At 40.2% G+C, this 25,448-nt stretch overlaps 1 protein-coding gene across 1 annotated transcript in view; it reads left to right on the plus strand.

The window, feature by feature from the left end:
* Positions 1-414: 414 nt before the first annotated feature.
* slc9a3.1 (solute carrier family 9 member A3, tandem duplicate 1) overlaps positions 415-25,448 on the plus strand; it is a 40,391-nt gene continuing 15,357 nt past the window's right edge. The window contains exon 1 of the mRNA XM_076301298.1: positions 415-851. Coding sequence (XP_076157413.1) covers positions 548-851 — 304 coding nt within the window. The 5' untranslated portion in view covers positions 415-547. The remainder of the gene's footprint in view (positions 852-25,448) is intronic.

Below are 25,448 nucleotides of genomic sequence, written 5' to 3' on the forward strand. Positions count from 1 at the left end.
CTTTTTATCTTGTTTTTCTGATAAACTGTTCCTTAGCATCTGTAAAAGCACATTGAAATGCTATTATTGTATGAAATGCGCCATATAAATAAATCTGCCTTGCCTTGCCTTGCCTATTGCAATTTTGAAATTTAGTTATCAATTCACCCTGGTTAAATTGCAAAGCTAACAAAACCAACCGACTTGGCAAACATTACATCACTAAGGCAGACAGCTAGATAAATGGTGGATAGAGATAGTTAGAAAAAGATAAATAAATGAATAAATAAATAAAGAAACGGTTGAAACAAACAGACCTCTGTTCCATCATTAATGAACTGCTCAAACAAGATTGCCCAGGTGAGTGCTGAAGGGAGGGGCTACCTGTCACCTCACCTGCACAGGAGGACTGGACAAGGGAGGGAGGAGAGAAGAGGCATGGGCACACACACACACACACACACTTGGGTGGCACAGACCTGTACAGAGGCGTGAGATCCTTGCACTAGGCAAGGGAGACACAGACAGAGACTCAGCCAGAGGAGAGGCACTTTCCGCTGGAGACGTCATGGCAGGTGTGAGCCGGCTGCGCCTGCTCCTCAGTGGGGCCCTCGTGCTCCTGCTGCTGCTCCAGGCTAGACCCTGCTGTGCAAGCACAAACAGTAACGCCGGTAACGCTGTGAGCCAAGGTAATACAGTTAACAATACCGTGGCACATGGCGAGACAGGAGGCCATGAGTCCACTAACAATGGAGGTGGGCATGGTGCGGCGAACATCACCACTCTGCCCATCGTCTCCTGGAAGTGGTCCCATGTGTCGGTTCCCTACATTGTGGCTCTGTGGATTCTAGTCAGCTGGCTCTGCAAGTTAGGTAAGACCCAACTATGTTCAGATATCATGGCCACATGCTGATTGCTGCTACTCCGAGAGATGCATATTTTGCACTGGATAGATGATTTCACATGGGTTTGTTTGAGTGACATGTCCTTCTAAGGCTGCTTTGTTGTGCAATTTGATGGAAAGGTTAGTGACACTCAAAATGGATTTTAAAACAGCTGTCAGTGTAAAATCAAAATAGAATGGTCTCTCAAGCGCAAAATCATAAAAAAGGCTATTGCAGTGAGACACTGTCATCAATAGTTTTTTTCTAAATCCAACAGTGTAGAAAGAACAGCGGAAAAATTCTGTCAGAATCAACTGGGTCTAAACACAGACGATGACTGCTGATTTAATTTTACTTTAACAATTGCCGCTCCTACTTACAAGCCAAAATGTGACATTTCAGTTCAGACTGAGCGAAAGCATGTTTGTACTTACCACACCATTAGTACCCAAAATAGATCCACCAGAGGGCTTTTTCTGCCCAGGCACTACAGATGCAGATTATCGTATAGATTAGCCTCTGTGCTATAATCTGGCTAAATTATACACACAGTGCACTGTCCCTGTTAAATAAACACATAATAAATAAATAAATAAATAAACAAATACAGCAGCAGCTAAAGCTCAGAGGAGTATTGCAGTAGTATTGTAGAAGTATGACTGAGATCAGAGGAGTATTGTAGTAGTATTGTAGTATTGTAGAAGTGTGACTGAGATCAGATCACAGAGCGAAAAGATCCTGGGAGCCTGTGACCATGTGAGCATGTGGGCCTGTGACCATATGCCAATGAAATGTTTAGTTTCTGTTGGGGTATCTCTGTTGCAGTATCTGTATTCTCTTATGATAGATATATTCTAGATCATATGCTCTCACTGCTTTCTGGGGTGACAGAAAATTAGGTGACTGTGTCATACTTTAGTTTTCCTCACATAGATATGAATATGGCTATGTTGATGTATTCCTTAATAGAACTTAACAAACAATGCAGTAACTATTCATACCTACATGTATATATGCTTCCTCAGATAAATAGGTTGCTTTAAAGGAGAACTATGCAGATTCTTTTTTACTTCATTTAATTAAACTGAACAGCTTCGGAGTCATTTATATGACTTTTTCTGGAGTAAATGGTGGCCGTGTCGCTTCCCCCTAGCGTCTGTGAGCGGGAAAAAAACAGCTGCGCCACTTTGGGCCGGCGGGCCGCTGCAGACTGACCGATTGAGAGGTGTCGTAAAATATATACTGTGAAGCTGTAGAGGGAGCTCTGTAGAGAAACCTGCAAGCAAAACATTTGAAAACTGTGAATAAATTGCTAAAACTGCATAGGATTAAAGTGGGCTAAATTTCCTCTCTTTCAGATTCACCTGTAATTACAGTACAGGTGAATCTGAAAGAGAAGGCCTTGTAGAGGCCTACAATTTCTGTCACACATAATCACAAATAATGACTAAAAATATTAATATGATGCATGCATGATTACCATGATATATTACATCTCTTTGAAATAGAAACAATTCCATCTGTCTCTGTAATATCACGGACTATAGTCAGGAAAGAAAGAAAATGTCACTACAAATCTATTAGCAGCATACAGGTTCCACCCTCTCATTACTCTTTACTAAGTCTCAGAGTCTTTGCAAGATGACATAAAGATGTAGTGTTTTTTGTCACCACAAAATGAAAGTGCACCTGGACACACAGAATAATGTTGACTGTAGGCCTGCCTTTAAATTCATTTCCTCAAGAAGTAAAAAGAGTGCTCAAATGCATTGCATGGGACTTGCTTCTTCCACCATAACATTTGAGTTCTCTCAGAGAAAAATTAGGCATTTCCATTGGTGGAGCATTTGGTGGTTGGTTTGGCAATGCTATATTAAGACACAGTTTCACTGTGTGAGGGTAACATTGTCATGATGAATGAGAAATATTGTCAGAGGAAGTGAAGATTATGAACAATGAGCATTTTCCACAAGAACTTTATAGGAAGACAATGTGTTGTCTGTTACTTGTGCAAAACTAGGACACTTTACTTCGGGGAAATTCTATCCAAACTCAGATAGATGAGAATGCCTTCCTTGAGTGATTGAATGAGTGCGGCAAGTTTTACACTGTGTCAACAGATATGTATCAGCCGATGCTTTTTGTGTACTTTTTAATATTATATTCACCTAGTTTATTTCATTGATATATTGAGCAAATTAATGCTAGTTTAATTAAATGCACTTTTAATATAATAATAAAGTTCTGGGAAGTTCTAGGTTCATGAATTTGTTTAAAATGACACAGTTTTCATGAAACTGAAACATGAACTTCAGAGATCTATTCAGTTCGCTAATTCGCCTTATTCACCCGGCGGCCAGAACAAGGCTACAGGGTACACTTGCCATCACACCTCACTAAAGAAGAAGAAAAAGAAGGTTACTCTGGCGGGTGACTATTTTTTCCATGAACTGTAAAAGAAAACAAGTTTTTCCCCCACTGTATTCTCCATAAAGAGTAAAGTAAATTATGTACTTATTTCCGGAATTGACGTTACTTCCTGGACTCGTCTGAGGCTGGTCTGTATGGGTCTGAGGTCTCTCAGCGTACAATGACCGCCGGGTGAATCGCCTTATTCACCTGGCAGCCAGAACGAGGCTACAGGGTACACTTGCCATTACACTTCAGTCCAGCAGATGGTGGTAATGCAATCCGTTTGCAAACTGCCAAAAAAACTCACTGAAGAAGAAGAAGAAGAAAGTTACTCGGGCAGTCCCAAGGGGGCAGGCGAATTCCCGGAAGTAGAAGAATCGACGTAGGCTGGAGGGCCCACCTTTCTGCTAACTCCCATAGAAGCCCATTCATTCTAGGATTTTTTTGAAATACCATAACTTCATATAACATATATCCTGTGCCGATATTGTAGCTTTTGTGTAATCCACATAAACACTACAAAGGCAAAACAGACTCCACTACCTCGTCCGTAACGTTGGTTACCCGTAAGAAGAATGGTTAGCTTGTTCGGTTGGAGGGAATCTAGCTTTGACGTAATCTCTCTTTCGCGCCGTAGGGAGATAACCGTATTGTTTGGATAAGAAGCTCATTCCACCTTACTGTCTACGACGGTAACTCATAAGCAAAACCTAGCATACACGACCGTATGTTAAGGTAAAGCATAACACATTACACTAATAATAATAAAAAAGTAAACCTAATTTTGAAAAAAACGGCACTAATCATTTCAGAGGTTTTCGATGGATTGACCATAGGTCGGAAAAGTGGAAGATTAGCTTCAAGGCTATAACTTTTTTGTTTTGTTTTAGCATGACTGTTTTTGAAGATGATCATGTATGGTAGCTTCAACATTAACACGACTTGGTGAGGATGATATTAATAATAATACATAAATAAATGTTTAACTTTGATGACTTTGAAGGCGAAGGAAGTGTGAGAAGAATTTCTGTGTATCTATCAAATGAGTTACAAGATTCAGTTCGATGGCTAACGTCACAAAGTTAAGTGTGAGTCTGCGCAGTACTGGGGGGACCAACTGAAAAATCGTTCTATTTGACTCAGTGCCCTCCCATTGAAAACGACGGAGTCTGTTCGTCCATTTCTTTTACTGTCTATGGGCAGTCCCAGGCCAGCCATAGCCAGTGAACCCTTCTTTTTTTTCGTAAGCTTTTTTTTTTGGTAGTTTGCAAACGGAATGCATTACCACCATCTGCTAGACTGAAGTGTGATGGCAAGTGTACCCTGTAGCCTCGTTCTGGCCGCTGGTTGGATAGGGCAAATAATGTGTTGCGTTTTGATCACATGGTTTGGCGAACTCAATGAATTAGCATATGTTGTAGCCTACTCCTGTTTGTGGTTTCCACAGCACAGTAGCCTGTGCGTAAAATCCAAATTAGGATTAGTGCATTGCAGATCCAACACTGGACAGCACTGGATAGGGACCTAGGAACTTCCAGAGAAGTATATGATTTACACCAGTGGTTCTTATACTGGGGGTTGGGACGAGTGTCAAGTTACTTGGAAAAAGTAGTTAGTTACTGATTACTGATTACTTATCCAAGAAAGTAATCCAGTTACTTTACTGATTACTTATTTTCAAAAGTAATTAGTTACTTTACTAATTACTTTATTTAGTTACTTTTCAAAAACACACTAGCTATACACAACCTGAATACGCTTTTTTAAAACTTGGTTTATTCGTTTCAATCTTAACTTTTTGGTGTGTATACTCCTTCATTCGAATAGATGTAAATTAAATACAGCAATAAAATAATTAAAACCAAAGTCTCTATTAACATTTACATATTTTAACAGTTGCAGTGCAGAGAGGAGTAATGCATTTACCAAAACAGAAAATGCTGTTGCATGCCACATTTACGCTGTTCTAATGTCAAAGAAGAGTATGTGTTTGAACTGTGTATGTGCAGTGCCGCTGCTGGCTATTTTGGTGCCCAAAGCACAAATAAAATGATATTGTAATATATATTATTTAAATGATAATAATGACAGTCATTTTAGTTTAAAATATTTCTTAAGAAATACATTTAGAAATGGTGCGCTGTCACTTTAAGAGTGTCTACACAACTTTCAATGATCAGCTCCATTCAAATATAAGCCATTGGCTAGTCCACAAACTCCACATTTAGCACAATATTAGCAATAATGATGACAATATTAAGTTGGTATAAACAGCTAGCTAGACATTTTCTGTTTGCAATTAAAAGTGATAGCTATCTGAGTGGAATGTGTTTCAATCGGCATAGGCTACAGTGCTTCATGTAAATGCTTAGTTTAAGGGAAACGAATTATTGAAGACTTCAACACTCACCAGCTAGGTGGCAGGTCTCGTTAGATCTCTTCCCAGAAACTTTGCAGGCAACACTTCTCAGGTCAAAAAAGACTCAATGTCTCCATTTCTAGGAATTTATTTTTTTTTTTTTTGATGAAAACTAGCCACTGTTTAGCTTGGGATTTCTCAGAAACAGTGACGTGTAGAAATACACCCACTAAGAGCTTAAAGTCTCACCTTTCAAATGAGCCATTGTATGTGTTCATAGCTATAGGCTACCTACGAGAGAAGACATGTTCTGTTTCTCTTTCCAATGCCCATGTCACAACATTTCGAAAACAAATTCTGCCGGTTAGAGAGAAGGGGGTCGTGAGACTTGGCCCATGTTTTTTGCGGGGGTCGCCAGACAAAAAGTATGGGAACCACTAATTTACACGACTGTGAAGATGTCACAGGTGTCCAAAATATCTAGTTATCTACCCCCCCCCCCCCCCACACACACACCTTCTTCCTTCCCTTCTGTAGAATATGTGAGAGTGACTCTACTGTATACGCTTAACATTTCACAGTCCATTAGAGACAAAAGTGTTTGAAGAAACTGTCGAGACTCCTTATTCAAACAACATTAATCTGGCACCATTTGTTCGCACTGCCATTAACGTGAACTGAAGTGTGACCGCTGGCTTGTGCGCACATGTGGAGGTCCGACAGAGCTTGCATCAGCAGAGGTCAGACGAATGGTCACCCATTCGGCAAGGTGTGAAAATTATGTAAGATGGCAGGTTAATGTGGAGCTATATTAAGCAAGTTTCAGGCCTGGTGCTGTGCCTGGAGGGCGTACACTGGTGGCAAACGTGTCAGGGACTCAGGTGATTACCCTGCACCTGTAGAGGCTAGAGTAACCAATTATAGCTGCAGCTTTCCACCCAAATACAGACTGTGCTCTCTGGTGAGGTCAGAGAGAGGACAGAAGATAAAAGTATGACAATACTGCATAGAATGCATATGCATATTTTTTTAATTAGTGAGTGAGTGCACCCCCCCCCCCCCAATCTCACTCAAAGCTGAGCTCAAAACTTGAGAACCCTGTGTGTTATAGCTATGAACCAAGGGCGTAGGTTTGGTCTCAGCTTTGGTGGGGACACATCCATCTCCTGTTGTCACGATACCAACATTATTGTTTCAATACCAATAGCAAGTGAAGAATCACGATTTCGATACTATTGCGATTTTTTTAAAATTTGAAGTTTGTGTGATTTGTGAGATCATTCACATCAGTGGCAATCATAGAATTTGATTGACCCTCCACACACACACCAGAAAGTGATGGTTGTCATAGGTTTCTTTTTCATATTTTGGAATTCATATAAACTATACATTTATATTGATAATTATTTATAGTATTTTATGATCTGTATGATTACTAATAGCTAAACATATTAAGTAATTTGATTGATCATATTGATATTTAAAGTATTAGGCTACACTTGTCTATATCATCACATTTGGTGTGTAAATCTAATTGAGTGCCTGTCACTTTAAGAGGAACGTGAATGCTGAAAAATAGTGCAAGGATATGTGGATTCAATTCATCATGTTTGCTATGTCATTAGATAAAATAAATGTTCAAAAAACTAACAAGTCAAAGAAAATATTTCTGGGATAAGATCATAGAAGAGATAAGTGTCTCGCAATGTTCATTTCTATGAGTATGGAAATGCACCAGTTTATCTTTTATTTCTTTGCATTGTGCAGGCTACATTCACAAATACATTAGCCTACATAAACAGAATATAGGAACAGGAAAATGTCTCGGATCCATTGTTTATTGCGACTGCAAGATTGGTAGCCCAATTAGCCTAAGAGTCAGTAAGCGCTTTCAGATATAACCTCCGGAGTACATGCGGAGGTTTGTCAAACGGAGGTCCTACCCTTCGGATGATTCAGATATGATGCTAACCTGCGGACCTAATACTGACCTTATACGGACGTATGTGTGAACGACATACACGCACATTACAGAATCTCCGTGTGGTTGTCGAGTGAGGGGTGGGGGCGTAGAGTTCACAAGATGCGAGATATGACGCAGAATATATGCGGCCGCTGCCTGTCACAGCTGCTTTTTGTTTACAACGTGTAGCCTATGCATTATGTAGGCTAAAGAAGACAAATCTATTGTGCATAGGCTAATACTTGAAGTAGGCTATAAGTAAGCAAACAGTATTTGTATGTGTGCTTCGAATATACACATTTATCTGTTTTCAACGTTATGTACCAGAATTACTTGGCTATAGAACCCCACATCTGGTTTGTATGGAAGCCCGTTTCCGCCACTTGAAAAAAAAAAACTGCCAGATACTAAGTCAAAATTATGAGATTTAAAGTCAAAATTATGAGATTTAAAGTCGTAATTATGAGATTTTAAATCAAAATTATGAGATTTAAAGTCATAATTATGAGATTTAAAGTCGTAATTATGAGATATAAACTCGTAATTATGAGATTTAAAGTCATAATTATGAGATATAAAGTCGTAATTTTGAGATTTAAAGTCGTAATTATGAGATATAAAGTCATAATTATGAGATTTAAAGTAATAATTTTGAGATTTAAACTCATAATTATGAGATTTAAAGTCGTAATTATGATTTAAAATTGAGATTATTAACCCAGGAAGTAAACCCAAAAGGTCATGAGCTGTTGCTGTTCTGCTCAGTTTAGCTAGTTGACGGACTCTGGTTGTAGCAGTTTGCACACAGCCTAATAGTTTATTTCAGCAATGTCTTTAGAGGTATAATCAACAGGCACTCCTTCTTAATGACTTTAAATCTCAAAATTGTGACTTTATTTCTCATAATTAAGAGATATAAAGTCGCAATTTCTAGATTATTAACCCAGGAAGTACGCTAAAGGTCATGCTGTGTCAGACTCGGAAAAGGAACGCTAGACATGTCAGTATAAGAGTCAGAGCAAGCAATGCCATGCTAGGCCTACGTGCTGTAGCCTAAACTAGATAAATGAACTTGCTCACATTCTAAATGATTGTGTATATGCATGTGATCAAAATGGGTTATGGATGCTTCAAAGAATAATTATTCTGAATTGGATACAACATATTTGATAATCAGATAGACCAAACAGCCAGATCGTTCAAATAGGCTGATGTCTGATAGGCTCTAGCTACATTTCTAACGAGCAGGTGACCAGCATGGAAAAGCTGGATGAAGATGCCTCTGTCGAGTGTCAACCGTAGCCTACAGAAGCAAAGCCTGTGGTGGTGATGTCCATAAAGCGAAGGAGTGCCTGTTGATTATACCACTAAAGACATTGCTGAAATAAACTATTAAGCTACAGTAGCCTAACAGTTTTATGTCTAAACTACAAATACCTAAACAGAGCAGAACAGCAACCTTGACTCATGACCTTTTGGGTTTACTTCCTGGGTTAATAATCACAAAATGTCGACTTTATATCTCTTAATTATGACTTTAAATCTCATAATTACGACTTTACATCTCAAAATTATGACTTTAAATCTCATAATTATGACTTTCAATCTCAAAATTACGACTTTATTTCTCATTATTATGACTTTAAATCTCATAATTATGACTTTAAATCTCATAATTACGACTTTATATCTCATTATTATGACTTTATATCTCATAATTATGACTTTTAATCTCAAAATGTTGACTTTGTATCTCATAATTATGACTTAAAATCTCATAATTATGACTTTATATCTCATAATTACGACTTTAAATCTCAAAATTATGACTTTATATCTCATAATTATGACTTTAAATCTCATAATTATGACTTTAAATCTCAAAATTATGACTTTATATCTCATAATTATGACTTTAAATCTCATAATTACGAGTTTATATCTCATAATTACGACTTTAAATCTCATAATTATGACTTTAAATCTCATAATTTTGATTTAAAATCTCATAATTATGACTTTAAATCTCATAATTATGACTTTAAATCTCATAATTTTGACTTAGTATCTGGCAGTTTTTTTTTGCAAGTGGCGGAAACGGGCTTCCATAGGTTTGCGTTGGAGAGAGAGCATGCACAAATTTTATGGTAGGCTACCAATTCAGTAGGCTAACTCAAGACTGCAAGGCCATCATACAACGTTTTTAAGCAATAAACAAAATACTAACATAACAGTGAAGTTGTTCGTTTTTTCATGGTTTATTTTTTCCAAAAGCATCCTCTCCCCATGTGTCTATTGCTTTTACGTAAGGAGCTTGTAACAAAGTTGGCTTTTCTTCGTTTTCATTTTCTCTAGGCATATATGCACAACAAATATCAGCGAGCTCAGCGAGGTATCAATGAACAGAAAACCGTGTTGGCTAACAATTTATTAAATACTCCTGTTATTGTCGTCAACGACGTCGCTGTAGGCTACTGCCTTTTCAGCGCCTTCTGCTTATGGTGATTCAGTCTTTTGAATTCGTTTGGCCTTGCCATGGAGTTGTAGGCTACAACGTCTCTTGCCGTTCCCTTCATGTGTTCTATCAAAATGTTGTATGCCCTCATGGACAGTAGCTCCGTGATGTCTGCATCTTTCCAGGTCGGAGATTTTCTGGACAGCATTATGCCACTCCATCATAACACTGGCATTTAAGTCAGATCTAACCACATGGATGCACGAAAGAAACGTCACCAACACGCCCTCTCACTAGGTGTGATCTTAACCGCATGTTCTACGCTTCATTCAGACACAGCACATTTACATAATGTCCGGAGGAAATACTAGGGGGGGGGAGTAGTATAAACACCGGGTGAATTCGGACTTCCACATGACCGGTTATGTCGTTCAGATATACGGCCCCACCGTTTAACATCGGCAGAACCTCCGGTCTTACACGTATATCTGAAAGCACTTAGTGATGGTGACATAGCCTATGTCAGTGGTTTTCAAAGTGGGGGCCGGGGCCCCCTGGGGTGCCACGGGGGGGGGGGGGGGGGGGGGGGTGCCAGGGGGGCCTCAGCAATTTGGAAGGAAAAATAAAAGCAACAAATAAATACATTTGAAAAATTTTAAATATACCTATTACTATGAGGGTTGTTATACAATGCCATTAGAATAATTTATCGCATATCTGAACATTATATTTTCCATGATAATGACTGGGAATAATAGTAGAGTGATAGCTCTCATATATGGAATGTTTTTTGTGCCAAAATTAAATAAATAAATGAAATATGAAATCAATAAATGAAATATGAAATAAATAATTAAAAGTTGAAATAAATAAATAAAAGATTAAATAAATAAATAAAAAGTTAAATAAATAAATAAAATGTGAAATAACTAAATAAATAAAAGATTAAATGTAAAAACCATATATACATTGACATTGACATTTACATTCCATATCCACAGTCTTGCAATGTGCCATGAAATAAATAAATACGTCAGTCACCCATCAAGGCGGGACCTAGCCGCTGATTGGTTGCTGCCTGAAAAAAAAATCAAACTTTGTGAGCATGACTGGCTGATCAGAATAAAGTCATTGATAGAAGCTAAAAGCTAGTGCTACTGCTAACAGCCATAAGCTAGGCATTTTCATTCAGAAAGATTGTGTGTTCTATGTTGCTAACTCTTGGCTGTGAGTTATCAGGACGTAAAAGCATAGCATCTAGTGCTGTCAAAAATCCTTGTCGGCTGCTGAGTTACAGTACCCTCATATTGAGAACTAAAAAGTCTCTGGAAAGTTGTGGACACTGCTTGGGCAATGTACGTTAGCAAGCTGGCACTGACACTCACATAATAAGAGTTCACGGCATGGGCATCTCAAGCTTTATTGTTTATGTATCATATAACAAATGAGGTGAATTCAGCTCAAGTGAAGTTAACTGGGACGTCTGGGCACCCTACTATAAATAGAAGCAATAGCAAAGTCGTTTGCCATAGATAGAAGTTCGCTTTCTGTAGATGTCGATAACTAGCTAACGCTTGTGCTAACTGTTAGCGCTAGCTCTAGATGTGCACATAGCATGTCTATCAACCCTCAGACACAGCAAACAGACCCATCAAATGACAGAACGCTTTCACGCCTGATATCTTCCCAAAAGTATGAATTTAGAATGAAATCCTTGTTGTTGTATGTTTCGTGAGTTATGATACAAGTCTGAGCTATGTCCTTAGTCCAGTGTGGTTCACAGGTAGCAAGCCAGTACAGTCTGACTCAGAGCTGGATCACTTCGTTTTATTTCAGGCAGCAATCAGTGGTTAGGTCCCGCCTTGATGGCTGACTGACGTATTTATTTATTTCATGGCACGTTGCATGACCGTGCATATGGAATGTAAATGTCAATGTCAATGTATATATGGTTTTTACATTTAATCTTTTATTTATTTATTTATTTCACATTTTATTTATTTATTTAATCTTTTATTTATTTATTTCAACTTTTAATTATTTATTTCATATTTCATTTATTGATTTCATATTTCATTTATTTATTTAATTTTGTCACAAAAAACATTCCATACTCATATAGCAGAAAGCTCCAAATGCAATTTTTACACACTGTATGCTCAATCGCAAAGTGCTTGTGGCTAAAATAATTATTAGAAATTAGCTTAATGTAATTTTACATTTGCCGTAGTATTGTCGATGGGTTTAATAACACATCAAGGGGTCCTTGGCCAGAAACTAGTAGTATTTGGGGGGCCTTGTCGTGGAAAAGTTTGGGAACCCCTGGCCTGTCCGTGCGGCACACCCTTATTCAACATGACTCCTAACTTTGGTTGAAAGATTACAGCTATCCTAACAGCTAATGCTATTTTACACAGTAAAATCCGCTTTTGAAAGCCTGGTCACCAGTTGCCAGTTTGTATGGCTAATTATTTTGCCTAGACTGCAATGAAAAAGCTTCGTATTTTTGGGTGGCATAGCTGAACTACAACCCACAAAAAGGGCCTTTTTTGGGATAGGCTATGTATTGGCAGACAGCCCAAACTTACCTTGTCGTTGACACAACCGCTCGCTTGACTGCCGGTGCAAACAAGTACAGTAGCCTGTGCTTTGTCACTCTCCGTGCGTGTAGGCCTACTGTAGCGTGCATGTCAGATCACCCTTTCCCCTCCCCCTCTGTTTTTCAGCAAATCATATGACGACGTTTCTTGTACTGTTGTGCTGGCGGTCGATGATCAGCAGCACAAATAAGTTCGCTAAAATATTGGTGGGGACAATTTTGTCATCTTAAAATATTGATTAGGACTAGTCCTTAGCGTCCCACCCTAAATCTACTCATGCTATGAACACATACAATGGCTCATTTGAAAGGTGAGACTTTAACAGTGGGTGTATTTCTACACGCCTCTGTTTCTGAGAAATCCCAAGCTAAACAGTGGCTAGTTTTCATCAAAATCCCTGTCCCCCCCCCCCTAGAAATGGAGACATTGAGTCATGACCTGAGAAGTGTTGCCTGCAAAGTTTCTGGGAAGAGATCTAACGGAGGGTTCTCAAGTCTCACGCAATGAGAGGCACGCAATTCAACAAGTTAACACGCTCACACGCCACACCTTGGATTTCTCACGCAGAAGTATAGACCTCTGAAGTTCGCCTACAAAAAAGCTGCCATCTTTGGCATCCGGTATCTGGCGATTTTTCCTATGGGAAAATAACATGGGGATTTTGAATTATCGCACCTGTTAAACTCTCACGGGGATGAAAAAGTCTGAAATGCAGACGTTTTCCTGAACGCACTTTTGTCCTCTGCCTTCAAGTGGATACTGTGATCTCCGGTACGTGAAGGCGGCACACTTAGATTTTTGCTACCCCAGAGCTAACTTTCAATGCAACTTGCCATAGGTAGTTAGCTTCAATTAACAACCGGATCTCCTTATATGGGCAAAGATGGCCGTTTTGGTTCTTTTTTGTAGGCGAACTTCAGAGGTCTATTAGCCTACTAGGGATGTCAAGGTATCTGCATAATTATTAGAGGAGGCGCAGGGATACGAGTGGATTTCTCGCAGGGTTCAGAGCTAGCGCACCACTCACCAACCAAATCAAAAAAATAAATAGCCACGACATCCAATCAAAAAATAGTAGGCTATTCGTTGTATCCGGATAAAATTCCAAAATAGCACATCCCCTCCCTACAACCACGTTATGCTTGTGTGGGGTTACATGTTTAAGATTTCAAAACGGCACCAACAATTATTTTTATTCAGAAATTCAACTGTCTGTCATTTGGTAAACCAGCCTACTTATGGCACTTTACAGGGTGTGTAAATCAAGCCTTTTCACGAACATTTGGCCTAGCCTACTTTATGGCAAAATTATTTCTTATCTATAAACTAAACTAAACTGTCGGTCATTAAGAAAACCTAATGATTGTGTCGTTATAGCTTTGTGTAACCCAGACATCAGCAACGTTCATTTTACACGACCAATCACTCTCGTGGCTGCCTGCACTTTCCCTGTCGTCACGGCTGCAACTTTCGCACTCGTTTGTGCTTTTTAGCGCAGTGTTCATCAGGTCCCGGGACACCCATCTGAGCCTCCATGGACCATGTCAACAATGAATGAAAATGAGCTTATTATTAACGAGTGTTATCACTTTGAGCGTGTATGCTACACATACATTTTTTTCTAAAGATACAGGACTGCTGCAGACAATGACCTGCCAACCACCATAATGTAAGCAACCAGGGCGGACTGGGACCAAAAATCGGCCTTGGCATATTTGGCCCAAGCGGCCCTCAAATCGGTCGGGCACACCTAATTAAATACAAAATCTTTGCATTAACCTTAAATATGCATATATTTTCAACTGTCATGGAGCACTGAAAGTGATAGGCCTCTATCACTCTCACTGATCAGAGGTAGCCATGGAGTACATGATCTCCATATTCAAGTAGCTAGGCTATACAAGTAATTATTATGACCGCCGCGCAGCGAAGCGGCGATATAGTTAGTCAGATTTTTTTTTTTTCTTTTCTTTTTTGCATGTCCAAATTTCCGTCAAGGATTCCGGGGACACTGAAAGACCGGGGTACACGAAACTTGGTGGGCATGTAACCCCACATGGATAGCATGGAACCATCGTTTTTCGTTTTGATCTGTAGCCCCCCCCCCCCCCCCCTGGACTTGACCCCCGAAAGGAGGGTAGGGCAGACACAGTTTTCTGTGAATATCTCGAGAACCGTAGGGTTTAGGAGGACCATTTTTTTGTATGTTGATCTCAAGGGGCCTTGTCAACCCATTCCATAACCACTCATCCACTCATTTCATGTATAGCGCCACCTAGTTAAAAACAAAAAAGTAAAAATGAGGTGTTGTAATCGCAGGTATCTGTGACCTAACATAGTCAAAACTGCACGAAATTGGAAGTGTAGGATCATTATGACACCCTCTGAATGCACACCAAGTTTCGTGGAATTCCGTTCATGGGGGGGCCACACAATAAATTAATTTATGTTACTATACACCAACTGGCCTGTAGGTGGCCGGAGACAGTTTTCTGTGAATATCTCGAGAACCGTAGGGCCTAGGACAGGGGTCGGGAACCTTTTTTGCCTGGAGAGCCACTTTTACCAATTTTTTATTTTTTTTTATCTCAGTAGAGCCACATAAAGACGGTTACAAGAAAAAGTTTAGATATTTAACGTACATTTACTTTCATTCAACAGAGGATTTTTAAATACATGTTCTACTAGTTTTAAAAGTAATGTGCAAGTAACTTGAAATGTAAAGTGGAATGACAGAAGTATAGGCCTTAGGCTTCCCATGTAGGCTAAACACCACCCCCTATTTCCCCAGTGTTCTTTTGGTATGCAAAGTAACCTCATAGTTAACAACACAACACTCAATTTTCATGACATGACATGTCATTGGCGAAATTGAATATTAGGCCTACTGTACCAGAGATTAGATTTGGTGATGGCCTTGGAGTCTGGCTGGCTCATATTCAGTGAGGTGAAGTTTCATGCAAGAATTGAGGCTGTCATCATTTAAGGGCAACTCCACGCAAAACTGTCATATATCCATAACGCCAACATGGCATTGTGTTGGCGTTATGGATGTGACAGTTTTGCGCGGAATTGCCCTTAAACGTGAGCGCAGGTGTGTCTTTATATTTTTCATATGTGAGAAAGATTTCACATAAGTGGAACCGAACAGGGTTAACACAGCAATACTAACTCGTTGCAGTGTGCGATATATAACGGGCAGTTCATTTCGCGTTTTCAGAATCAGTCTTCGGATGGAAACTTTCCCATTTCAGCCCGCTTGTGTTCGCGCTCGCAAGCTGTGGTCACTGACGTTTCCTTTTTGACATTTTCCTTATCTAACCTACAGCAAGCGCACATCAACAATAACAATTAAAGTGTTCTCGTTCATCTTTTTTTCTCTTCGCCATTTTCTTTGTTTTGGATACAACCGTTAGCTAGCTGAATTTTTAAGTAAAGCATCAGCGGGTGGAATGTTATCTCGGCACAGCATTGTCCAATATCTGTACAGTAGGCTACATCGACGTAACCGTGAATTTCAGCGGTAGAGAACAGACATGGGATGGATTAAACTACGTGAACATTTATTATATTTCGAACACTATTTTAACATTTTGATTTCAGTAGGTCCATTTTTAATTTAATACAGTACCAAAATTATTCATGACTTATTGAGTAAACAAATGGCAGGTTTGTCCGAGAGCCAGATGCAGTTCCCAAAAGAGCCACATGTGGCTCGCGAGCCATAGGTTCCCGACCCCTGGCCTAGGAGGTCAACCTTTTTTTTGTATGTTGGTCTTAAGGGGGCATGTCAACCCATCCCATTACCACTTATTTCATGTATAGCGCCACCTAGTTAAAAATTAAAAAGCAAAAAATTTTTTCATCACAATATCTCTGGCTGACATGGTCAAAACTGCACGAAATTGAAAGTGTAGGATCATTATGACACCTTCCGAATGCAACTTTCGTTCATGGGGGGCCTTACAATAAAATGATTTACAGCGGGGAAAATAAGTATTGAACACGTCAACATTTTTTTCAGTAAGTATACTTCCAGTGAGGCTATTCGCATGAAATTTTCACCGGACATTAGTATTAACTTAGGTAATCCACACATATATAAACATCCAAACATTAATGTCTAAAAGTAGTGTTATGAGTAAAAAAGTGGAATGGCACAGGGAAAAAGTATTGAACACGCTAAGAAAAAGCAGTACACAAACGGAAGGAATGGCAAAGAACAAACTGGAATCTATAAATAGTTTGAGAAATTATCCCTCCTATCTGTGCAAATTGATATAAGCTGGGTTAGTACATACTGGTGGGCTATAAAAAGGTTTTTTGATAGCAAGGTGTCACAACAAACATTTCATGATGGGTAAAAGCAAAGAGCTCTACCAAGATCTTTGCAACCTCATTGTTGCAAAACATATTAATGGAAATGGTTACAGATGCACTTCAAAACTTCAGAATCATCCAGCAAGCAGTATTGGAGCCATTATTTGCAAGTGGAAGGAACATCACTACATCATCAACTGGCCATGCACAGAATCTCCTTGCAATATTTCTGACCAGGACGTCAGAAGGATAGTCAGAAGAGTAGCCCAAGAGCCAAGGACCACTCTGAGAAAGCTCCAGAAAGATTTGGAGGCAGCAGGTACAATTGTTACAGAGAAAATCATAGGTAATGCACTCCACCGCCATGGCCTAAGCACGCTCATCCCGCATGACTCTATTGCTGAAGAAAAACATGTCAAAGCTCGTTGAAAGTTTGCTACACAACATTTGAACAATCCTATGAAATACTGAGAGAATGTATTCTGGTTAAAAATGTAACTTTTCAGATGTCATATTACACACCATATTTGGAGGAGAAATGGTACTGTGCATCACCCTAAAAATACCCTACCAACAGTGAGGTTTGGAGGTGGTGGCATCATGGTGTGGGCTGTTTTTCATCTTACTAGCAGACTTCATACAGTTGAAGGAATGATGAATGGAGTAATTTTGTTCTGGGAAAATCTTTACATCCACCAGGATGATGAGGATGAGACATTTAATTTAATTGAACAGTTTTGGAAGTTAACTAAAGATCAAGATTCACAAGAGGGACCCCTGAAATCTTTATCTTAATCAATATTAAAGGACTATCTGTTTAAAAGAATGGGCCAAACGCACACCAGAATACTGTGACTGATCAGTTTCATCATACAGGAAATGCCTTGAAGCTGTCATTACGAATAAAGGCTTTTCCACAAAGTATTTAAGAAATTTCAGCAGGCGTGTTCAATACTTTTTTCCTGTGTTATTCCACTTTATTGCACATAACTCTACCTATGGACTTTAATGTTTGGATTTTTTTATATGGGTGGGTTATCTGAGTTAATACTAATGTCTGGTGAAAATTTCATGCAAATAGCCTCATTGGAAGTATACTTACTGAAAAAAATGTTGACGTGTTCAATACTTATTTTCCCCGCTGTACGCAGACAAACACACAAGCACGCACACACACGCACACACACACACATAAACATAAACGTGTGCATGCACACATGCACATAATTCAAGAATTTCTCAGAATTATGAACAGGCAAGATGGGGGTGGGGTTGTATAAAATGAATTTTACATGTGAAATCTATGAACTAATCATGTTTTGGTACTTGTTGTCTAGCAGATGCCAGTGAGAATTGAGTGTGGATAATGCAATTTAGTGAGACAGTTAGAATCATATAGGCCTTTCAGCGTGATTTATTTTTGTGGAAAAAATGTGCTGGACTGGGCGGCGGTCATATTTTGTACCGCTCTGCGGTACATCTAGTTAAAGAAGAGTTTCTGCTTGAATTCAAAGTATCATTTCAAATTATTTAATAGGCTACATTTAAACTATACAATGCTCAACTGACAGCAGCACCAAACAGTTACTGAATTTGCCTATGTGTAAAGAGCTAAATTACCTAGATTGTAGTAGATGTTAATCACTGTAAGACAACTGAAACAACACAAAATAAATAGGGCTGTTGCTGGAAATATTTCATTCCTGTAGGCTATACTACATTGCTGGTACATGTAGTCTTTTTATTGGGGTGGCACTTGGGAATCAAAACTACTATTTGAAAACTACTCAAAAAGTTTTGAAGATTACAGTGTCGGCTACCCAGTCTAGGCTACCCAGATCTGTCACCAATTCATATTAATACTTGCATTGATTTGATTTGATTTGATTTTTAAATAACACAAAGACAAAAAGCATATTATACCATTCTTATTTTTAAATGTAGCCTATCACTGTCACTGTCATGAATCTGGCAATATAAGAACCATGGTGGGGGGGGGGTTGGGGGCTGAGCAATTTACAGACATGTGGTGTGAGCCTTACAGAAATAAATGGCATTTTTTTTAATTTAGTAATGAAAAAAAACCTTTCTGATGATTCTGAAACAACTTTTTACTACATTGTCATGAACAAAGTGAAGACAAAAAGGTGTTTCTTTGTCGAAGAAATTGGGATGCAATGTGAGTCTCAAATTGAATGCCATGCAGGAATTTGCTAGGATCTCAAAACCGTATTATGAACATGCTTTGCCATAGAGAAACACATGATAGCGTTGGAATTATGATCATGCTTTGCCACCACAACACACAAAAATGTGGGGTAAGTCGAACTATATGAAGTTATTACTTTGATGTCATTTCGTCTGTTTTATAACCCAGAAGGATGTACTTGGTACCAAATGATAGCTGTGTCTCCTCTTTCAACTGACATGATCACGGGGTCGTGAGTAGGGCCTAATTCAAACGAGAGTAATGGGTGTGCAGCGTTGTTTTTTGTACATGATGTTATTTTGCAGTCACGTTGTCTGTTTTTATAGCCCAGAAGCATCGATATACTTGGTACCAATAGATAGCCCTGTGTCTCCTCTTTCTTCTGATATGCTTGCCATACGATCACGGGTTCGCGAGTAATTCAAACGAGAGTAATGGGTGCGCAGGTTAACTGTAAAAATGAATCAATTTGATTTAATTTCATGATTATTTTTTATTTTCATACTTGATCGCACAGACAAGTGTTTAGTCTCGTTGGAAAGCCCCACTTCTGCTCTGTCGAGCAATTAAGGTTTCATCTCGCTGCGATGAACAATTCCGGTAACCTGACTCCGCCAGATGGATTTGCTACCATCTGGGAACTTTTCATTGAAGAACTTTTGGGAAGGGGCGGAAATACTGGTTAGCTGATTGGATAAACCATCTGTCTATCACCACCTTTGGTGGTTATCGACGGGCCAAATCAACCAATTAGATGAACAGTGTTCTTCTAATGCCTTCGTTTAACATACAATTAAGTTAGGTAACGTAACTAACGTTAAGATGTTTTAACTTACCATTTGTATGTGACATGAACCTAATCAACGACAATTCCCATCAAGTTTTCACGGTAGGCCCTACACTTCTGAAGAAAGTATATTCCTCCATTATGAACTGGAATCGGCCGTGGTGGATGTCTGTGTCGTTCATTCCTCCCAGCTGCATGGCTGAGATTCAGCTTCACAGCTTACCCAGGAATACTTTCTAACAGGGGCGGACTGGGACCAAAAATCGGCCCTGGCATATTTGGCCCAAGCGGCCCTCAAATCGGTCAGGCACACCTAATTAAATACAAATTCTTTGCATTACCCGTAAATATGCATATATTTTCAACTGTCATGGAGCACTGAAAGTGATGTAGGCCTCATTGGTAGTAGGCTATACAAGCAATTATTAAAGAAGACTTTCTGCCTGAATTTAAAGTATCATTTCAAATTATTCAATAGGCTACATTTAAACTATACAATGCTCAATTGACAGCAGCACCAAAAACGTACTGAAGCCTATGTGTAAAGAGTTAAATTACTTAGATTATCTTGGACATTAATGTAATTTAGCTATCACTGTAGGACAACTAAAACAACACGAAATAAACAGGGCTGTTGCTGGAAATATTTTATTTCTGTAGGCTATACTACCTACCTACATTGCTGGTACATTTTGGAACAGTATAGCTACATTAACTAATTATCTTTAATGTCATCCAGTAGCCTATCGTATAGGTTATATAGTTGCCTTGTGCATCAATGGGACTTGACGTTTCGTAGCCTACATTTCCGTCAGTCTACTGTCTTTTAGCTCATCTTTACCATGATAACCCAGATAAAACCCAACGCTCTACTTTGAGAGACCAAGCAGCACTCATGCCATTGATGTTTAATTTTGGGCGTCTGACGGAAACTGATCAATCTGACCAACAATTAACGTCGATTTGACACTTTTGCTGTCCAGGTTTGCAAATCTTTCATTTAGAAAATTTAAGTTGCGCTATTTGTTATAATCACAGCACGACTGTATTATAGACTGTATAATATATACAGTCTATGACTTAACCTCAGTAACAACAGGTGAGTTAATGATGAGTTGGAACATTAATGCTAATAAGATGTTAGAATGTGTCACGAATCATAGCCAAGTGAGCTGCGTTGGGCTGTCCTTGTTAGGTAGGGTGTATATATTATACAGTCTATGGGTTAAGTAGTAGTCTAGGCTACTGTCAAGTGTTTATAACAGATGACTTGAATTGTCCCGCTGCTGCTGCTGCACTATAGGCCTACTCACGATTTGATCAGAACCATAGACACTTCCTGACTGGGCCAATGGTCGTAGATAGAGTGCAGTAATTGGTTCTGTCTCTGCTAAACGGCAGCACATTTTTTTTTTACTTTTCACTGAACGGAGCTGGGGGGGCCAGCAGCGTGGCCAAGCTTTGACCAGTGGTGGCCGTGCCCCCCCCCCCCCACGTAGCTCCGCCCCTGCGGGAGAGAGAGAAAGAGAGAGAGGGGTGGTGCGTGTGTGCCTGAGCGCTTCCAAGAGAGAGAGAACATCCTGATTGGCCTGTTTCGCTAAATCAACCAATCAGTTTTCAGTGTAGGCAGGCTTTAATTTATCTCTTTTCTCCCGAACTTAATTAATCAGTTCAGTGTATGAATAAGAGCGTCATAGCAGAGTCAGTGCTTCTTGGGAGGTAAGGTTCATATCTTTGGTTGGGTCCAGTGCTCATCGCTTCCGAGGTGAGGCCCATACGGTGAACATACGAGTGACAGTATGTCAAGTATGTCAACATCTCAAAATCAATTGGGGATTTCCACTAGAGGAACTTTGGGGTAGTTTTACTGGGTCTTGGCCATTTCCGTGTGTCTCCACTGCTGGAACCGCCCACGTTTTTTGAGAATTTCTACTGGGCTGAAACAAGTCCCTACGGTGTACTTGAGTGCGGCCCTGAAAAGCCCCTGCAGAGTGATTGAGATGTAAAAGAGATGTGAACGAGGCGTAAGTGGAAGACAACTAGGTTCCTGTACCTGGGTAGTGGGCCGAGAACTTGTGATGGAAACGAACCTCCATCTCCCGCTTGGTAACACGGATGACATACTGGACATCTCCCTCATTTAGAAACAGCAGGAGGTTCTTCGCTCATTCCATGTTGGAGTCTGACTTCCTGTGACAGAACACGTTTGACTTCCTGTGACAGAACACATTTTCATTCTAATGAACCTCCAACATAAAGTGTACACTGGATCATCTTTTCTTCTAGTAGAATAACGACCTGAAGAGTCAGACAAATGCTGATGACACTGAATAAGACACAGATTTTGATTCGTTTGAATGTTTCATTTCACTACAGAGTGCTGAAATATGTAATCTTCCACTGGAGTGATTTTGGATGGCAGTACTTGAGATGAGCTGGTTACTCACTCATTACTCATTCCCAGTAGTAAGAATCCTCTTCCTCCCACGCAACCCCCGAACTTAAATTCACCGTGAATCTTCAATCCACAGACCGTTGGAATGAGTGAGGTGTTGTGAATCCTTCACTTATCCACATGGGTCAAAATCTTTTAACAGACGTTGTGAAACGAACCGGTCAATCATTAAGGGACACCTCTGTGCCGAATTCTGAAAGAGTCCAAGCGTGTCAGTATGCATCTACTCAATCATTTCTGCTCATTCAAAAATGTATAAGCAAGGTCAGACGTCCATCCAAAGTCCATCTGTCCTGGATTTTGTCAACCTGGTCACCTTGAACATAACCTTGTGTGTAGAATGATATGTAAATATATTGAATTATAATGACATTGAATAGTACGGTACGGCTTATAGTAGTGGGCCCTTGAACTCAGGACTCAAGGGATTGGAGCTTGCTGACTCCAAAAATATCCACCGCTGGCTTTTTAATGTATGACTTGGGCAGCACAGCTTGTTATGAGTGACGAGAGGACCTCCCAGCCTCAGGTTTATCAACCTTATGCAGGACAAACAGAGACACGACTAAAGCTTGTTTCACTGGACAGGCGTGTGTGTCACTGTTCTTCTGTCGTGGGATGGCCGGAGGTCTGAGGTTTTTAAAGGGGGGCTAGGTGGGTGTCCGTGGGTCCCTCCCTGTACGGAGGCAGGTGCCGTATAAAAAGGCTGACTTTCTCACTTATAGGACCTCTGCCCTCATCGCCTCAGTGACTCTAACTGACCACACAGAGAGGGGGGGGGAGAGGGAGAGAGAGAGAGAGAGGAAAAAGTCAGACAGAGTAGAGCAGGGACAGTATTAGGACATCTTGTTCGGCCATTCGGTCGGAGCCTCCTGAAACTGCCCAGAACCACATCACACTAGCATCGCGGCTGAATCAGAGTCAGAATTGCACTGACCTTAGGACAACAGCACAGGAACTAACATTTACATATTTTTTATTGTGCTGGAACGCTTTCTATTGGGGACTTGCCACTGGATGCTGTGCCGGACCACTACTGAAGATTTTTGGAAGTTTCTGTCCGGCGAACGAAAAACCCATCACTCTCTCTCATTTGTCCTCTGAGACTCGCCATGCACGTTGCCCACTCCGTCCCATTGGGGGTGGCGTGGCTTACTTGCCTGACCCTCGTAGTGCAAGCCGCGGGCAGTTCGAGGGCATCCAGTGAGCACTTGCTGTCCGAAACCGGGCACCATGGATCCACGCGTCACCCGGAGAACGCTCCCAGGGTGCTCACTGCGTCATCTGGACGTGCAGAGGAGGAGGCTGGGCATCAGCACTCTGACATCCATGAGTCTGGGCCTCCACCTCACAACGTGTCTGAGGTGGCCATCGTCAAATTCAAGTGGGAGCACGTGCAGGAGCCCTATGTGGTGGTGCTGTGGATATTTGTGGCAGGAATGGCTAAGCTGGGTGGGTATCGCTAGGGCAATGTGCAAAAAATGATCGGGGCAGTCGATTCGAACCCCGACCAGTAGGCACAGCTGAAGTGCCCTTGAGCAAGGCACCTAACCCCTCACTGCTCCCCGAGCGCCGCTGTTGTTGCAGGCAGCTCACTGCGCCGGGATTAGTGTGTGCTTCACCTCACTGTGTGTTCACTGTGTGCTGAGTGTGTTTCACTAATTCACGGATTGGGATAAATGCAGAGACCAAATTTCCCTCACGGGATCAAAAGAGTATATATACTTACTTACTTAAAAGTTTTAACATCAAAGGAACATCTGCTGGTGTATGTGGATAGACATTATGCAATCATGCCAATACAATAATAGAGTATCAGTATAATAATCATTGCTCCGCTATTGAAAATGAAAAAGAAATTGTTATTTTATCTCATATTAATTTTGTATGTCTTTCAATAGATGTTAGTATTAATTCTGTAAATGTTGGCGCTACCTGCTAAAACAACCCATGGTCTTTTAAATGTAAATGAGGCCTGATCTTAGCTTCTTTCTCACATGAATCCCCTGTAGAATGAGGCATCAGAATTATAACTCCACTACCACTACCAGTAGTTCAACCACTTGTCGGACGAGATAACTGACTACATTAATTCAATAATTATGAGTCATCATGGCTTCTCAGGTCATGTGGATAGAGAGACAGGGTCTGAGTCAAACACAGGGAGGAGTGGGGAGATTGTCTAAAGGTTGGACCCAGCACTGAGGCTGTGGTTGAGGCTGGGGCTGGGGAGGCGGTCGGCGGTTGCAGAGAGGTTGCAGAAAGGTTGCAGACTTTGCAGACAGAAGTTGACAAGTACTAGCAGTGATTCACCGCACGTTATCAGAGCACCATGCTGTTCCAGGAATACTCTACTGTTTTGACGAGAGGCATTCCACAGGTAAAAGCAGCAGAAGCAGCATGTTTGGCGTGTGACGTCAGAAGATAGCTGAGATGTTGGTGTTCTGGTGGGAGATGTCAGGTTTTTTTTTTGTTTTTGTTTTTTTTAACCTGAAGCTAGGACGTTGTTGTACTTTGTGGTTGCCTGGATGTGTCTGGAACACAAAAGCTCTAATGTGCACATATTAAGAGGTTCAGTTTAATAGATTGAATTGTGACACAAGTGGGATTGTAAATGGAATGTTCTTCTTCCATTTCCCCTGCTGTCTCCTCGTCTTCATATATTTTTCTGTACCAACAGCAAAAAGGTCAGTGCAGGACATTGCAAGTCCTAGTCTCTTTGAAAAGAGAAAACATAAATAAATCAAATATTAGTCAGCAAAGTTTACCCCATTTCAGGATATCATCTTGTTAAATCACCTGACTTACCCTTTTCTAAACATAACTTCAAGTAGAGTCTTGATGAAATTAAACAAAAACAACTTTGTTTCACTTGCCCAACCCTTTATAATTCCTCAAAGGTTAATAATGCACCAAAAGAAAAATATAAAGTTAACACCGCCTTTGAAGTCTGGCTGTAGAGACTATATTTCACACTGGAGGTGTCAATCATTCACAAACCAAAATAAACAAAATATCACCTCAA

Source organism: Alosa pseudoharengus, unplaced genomic scaffold (assembly GCF_046254945.1).
Source record: "Alosa pseudoharengus isolate Yale_2024_CS ecotype anadromous, Long Island Sound unplaced genomic scaffold, YU_APseudo_1.1 YU_APseudo_1.1_scf_23, whole genome shotgun sequence".
In the NCBI taxonomy this organism is placed as follows: Eukaryota; Metazoa; Chordata; class Actinopteri; order Clupeiformes; family Clupeidae; genus Alosa; species Alosa pseudoharengus.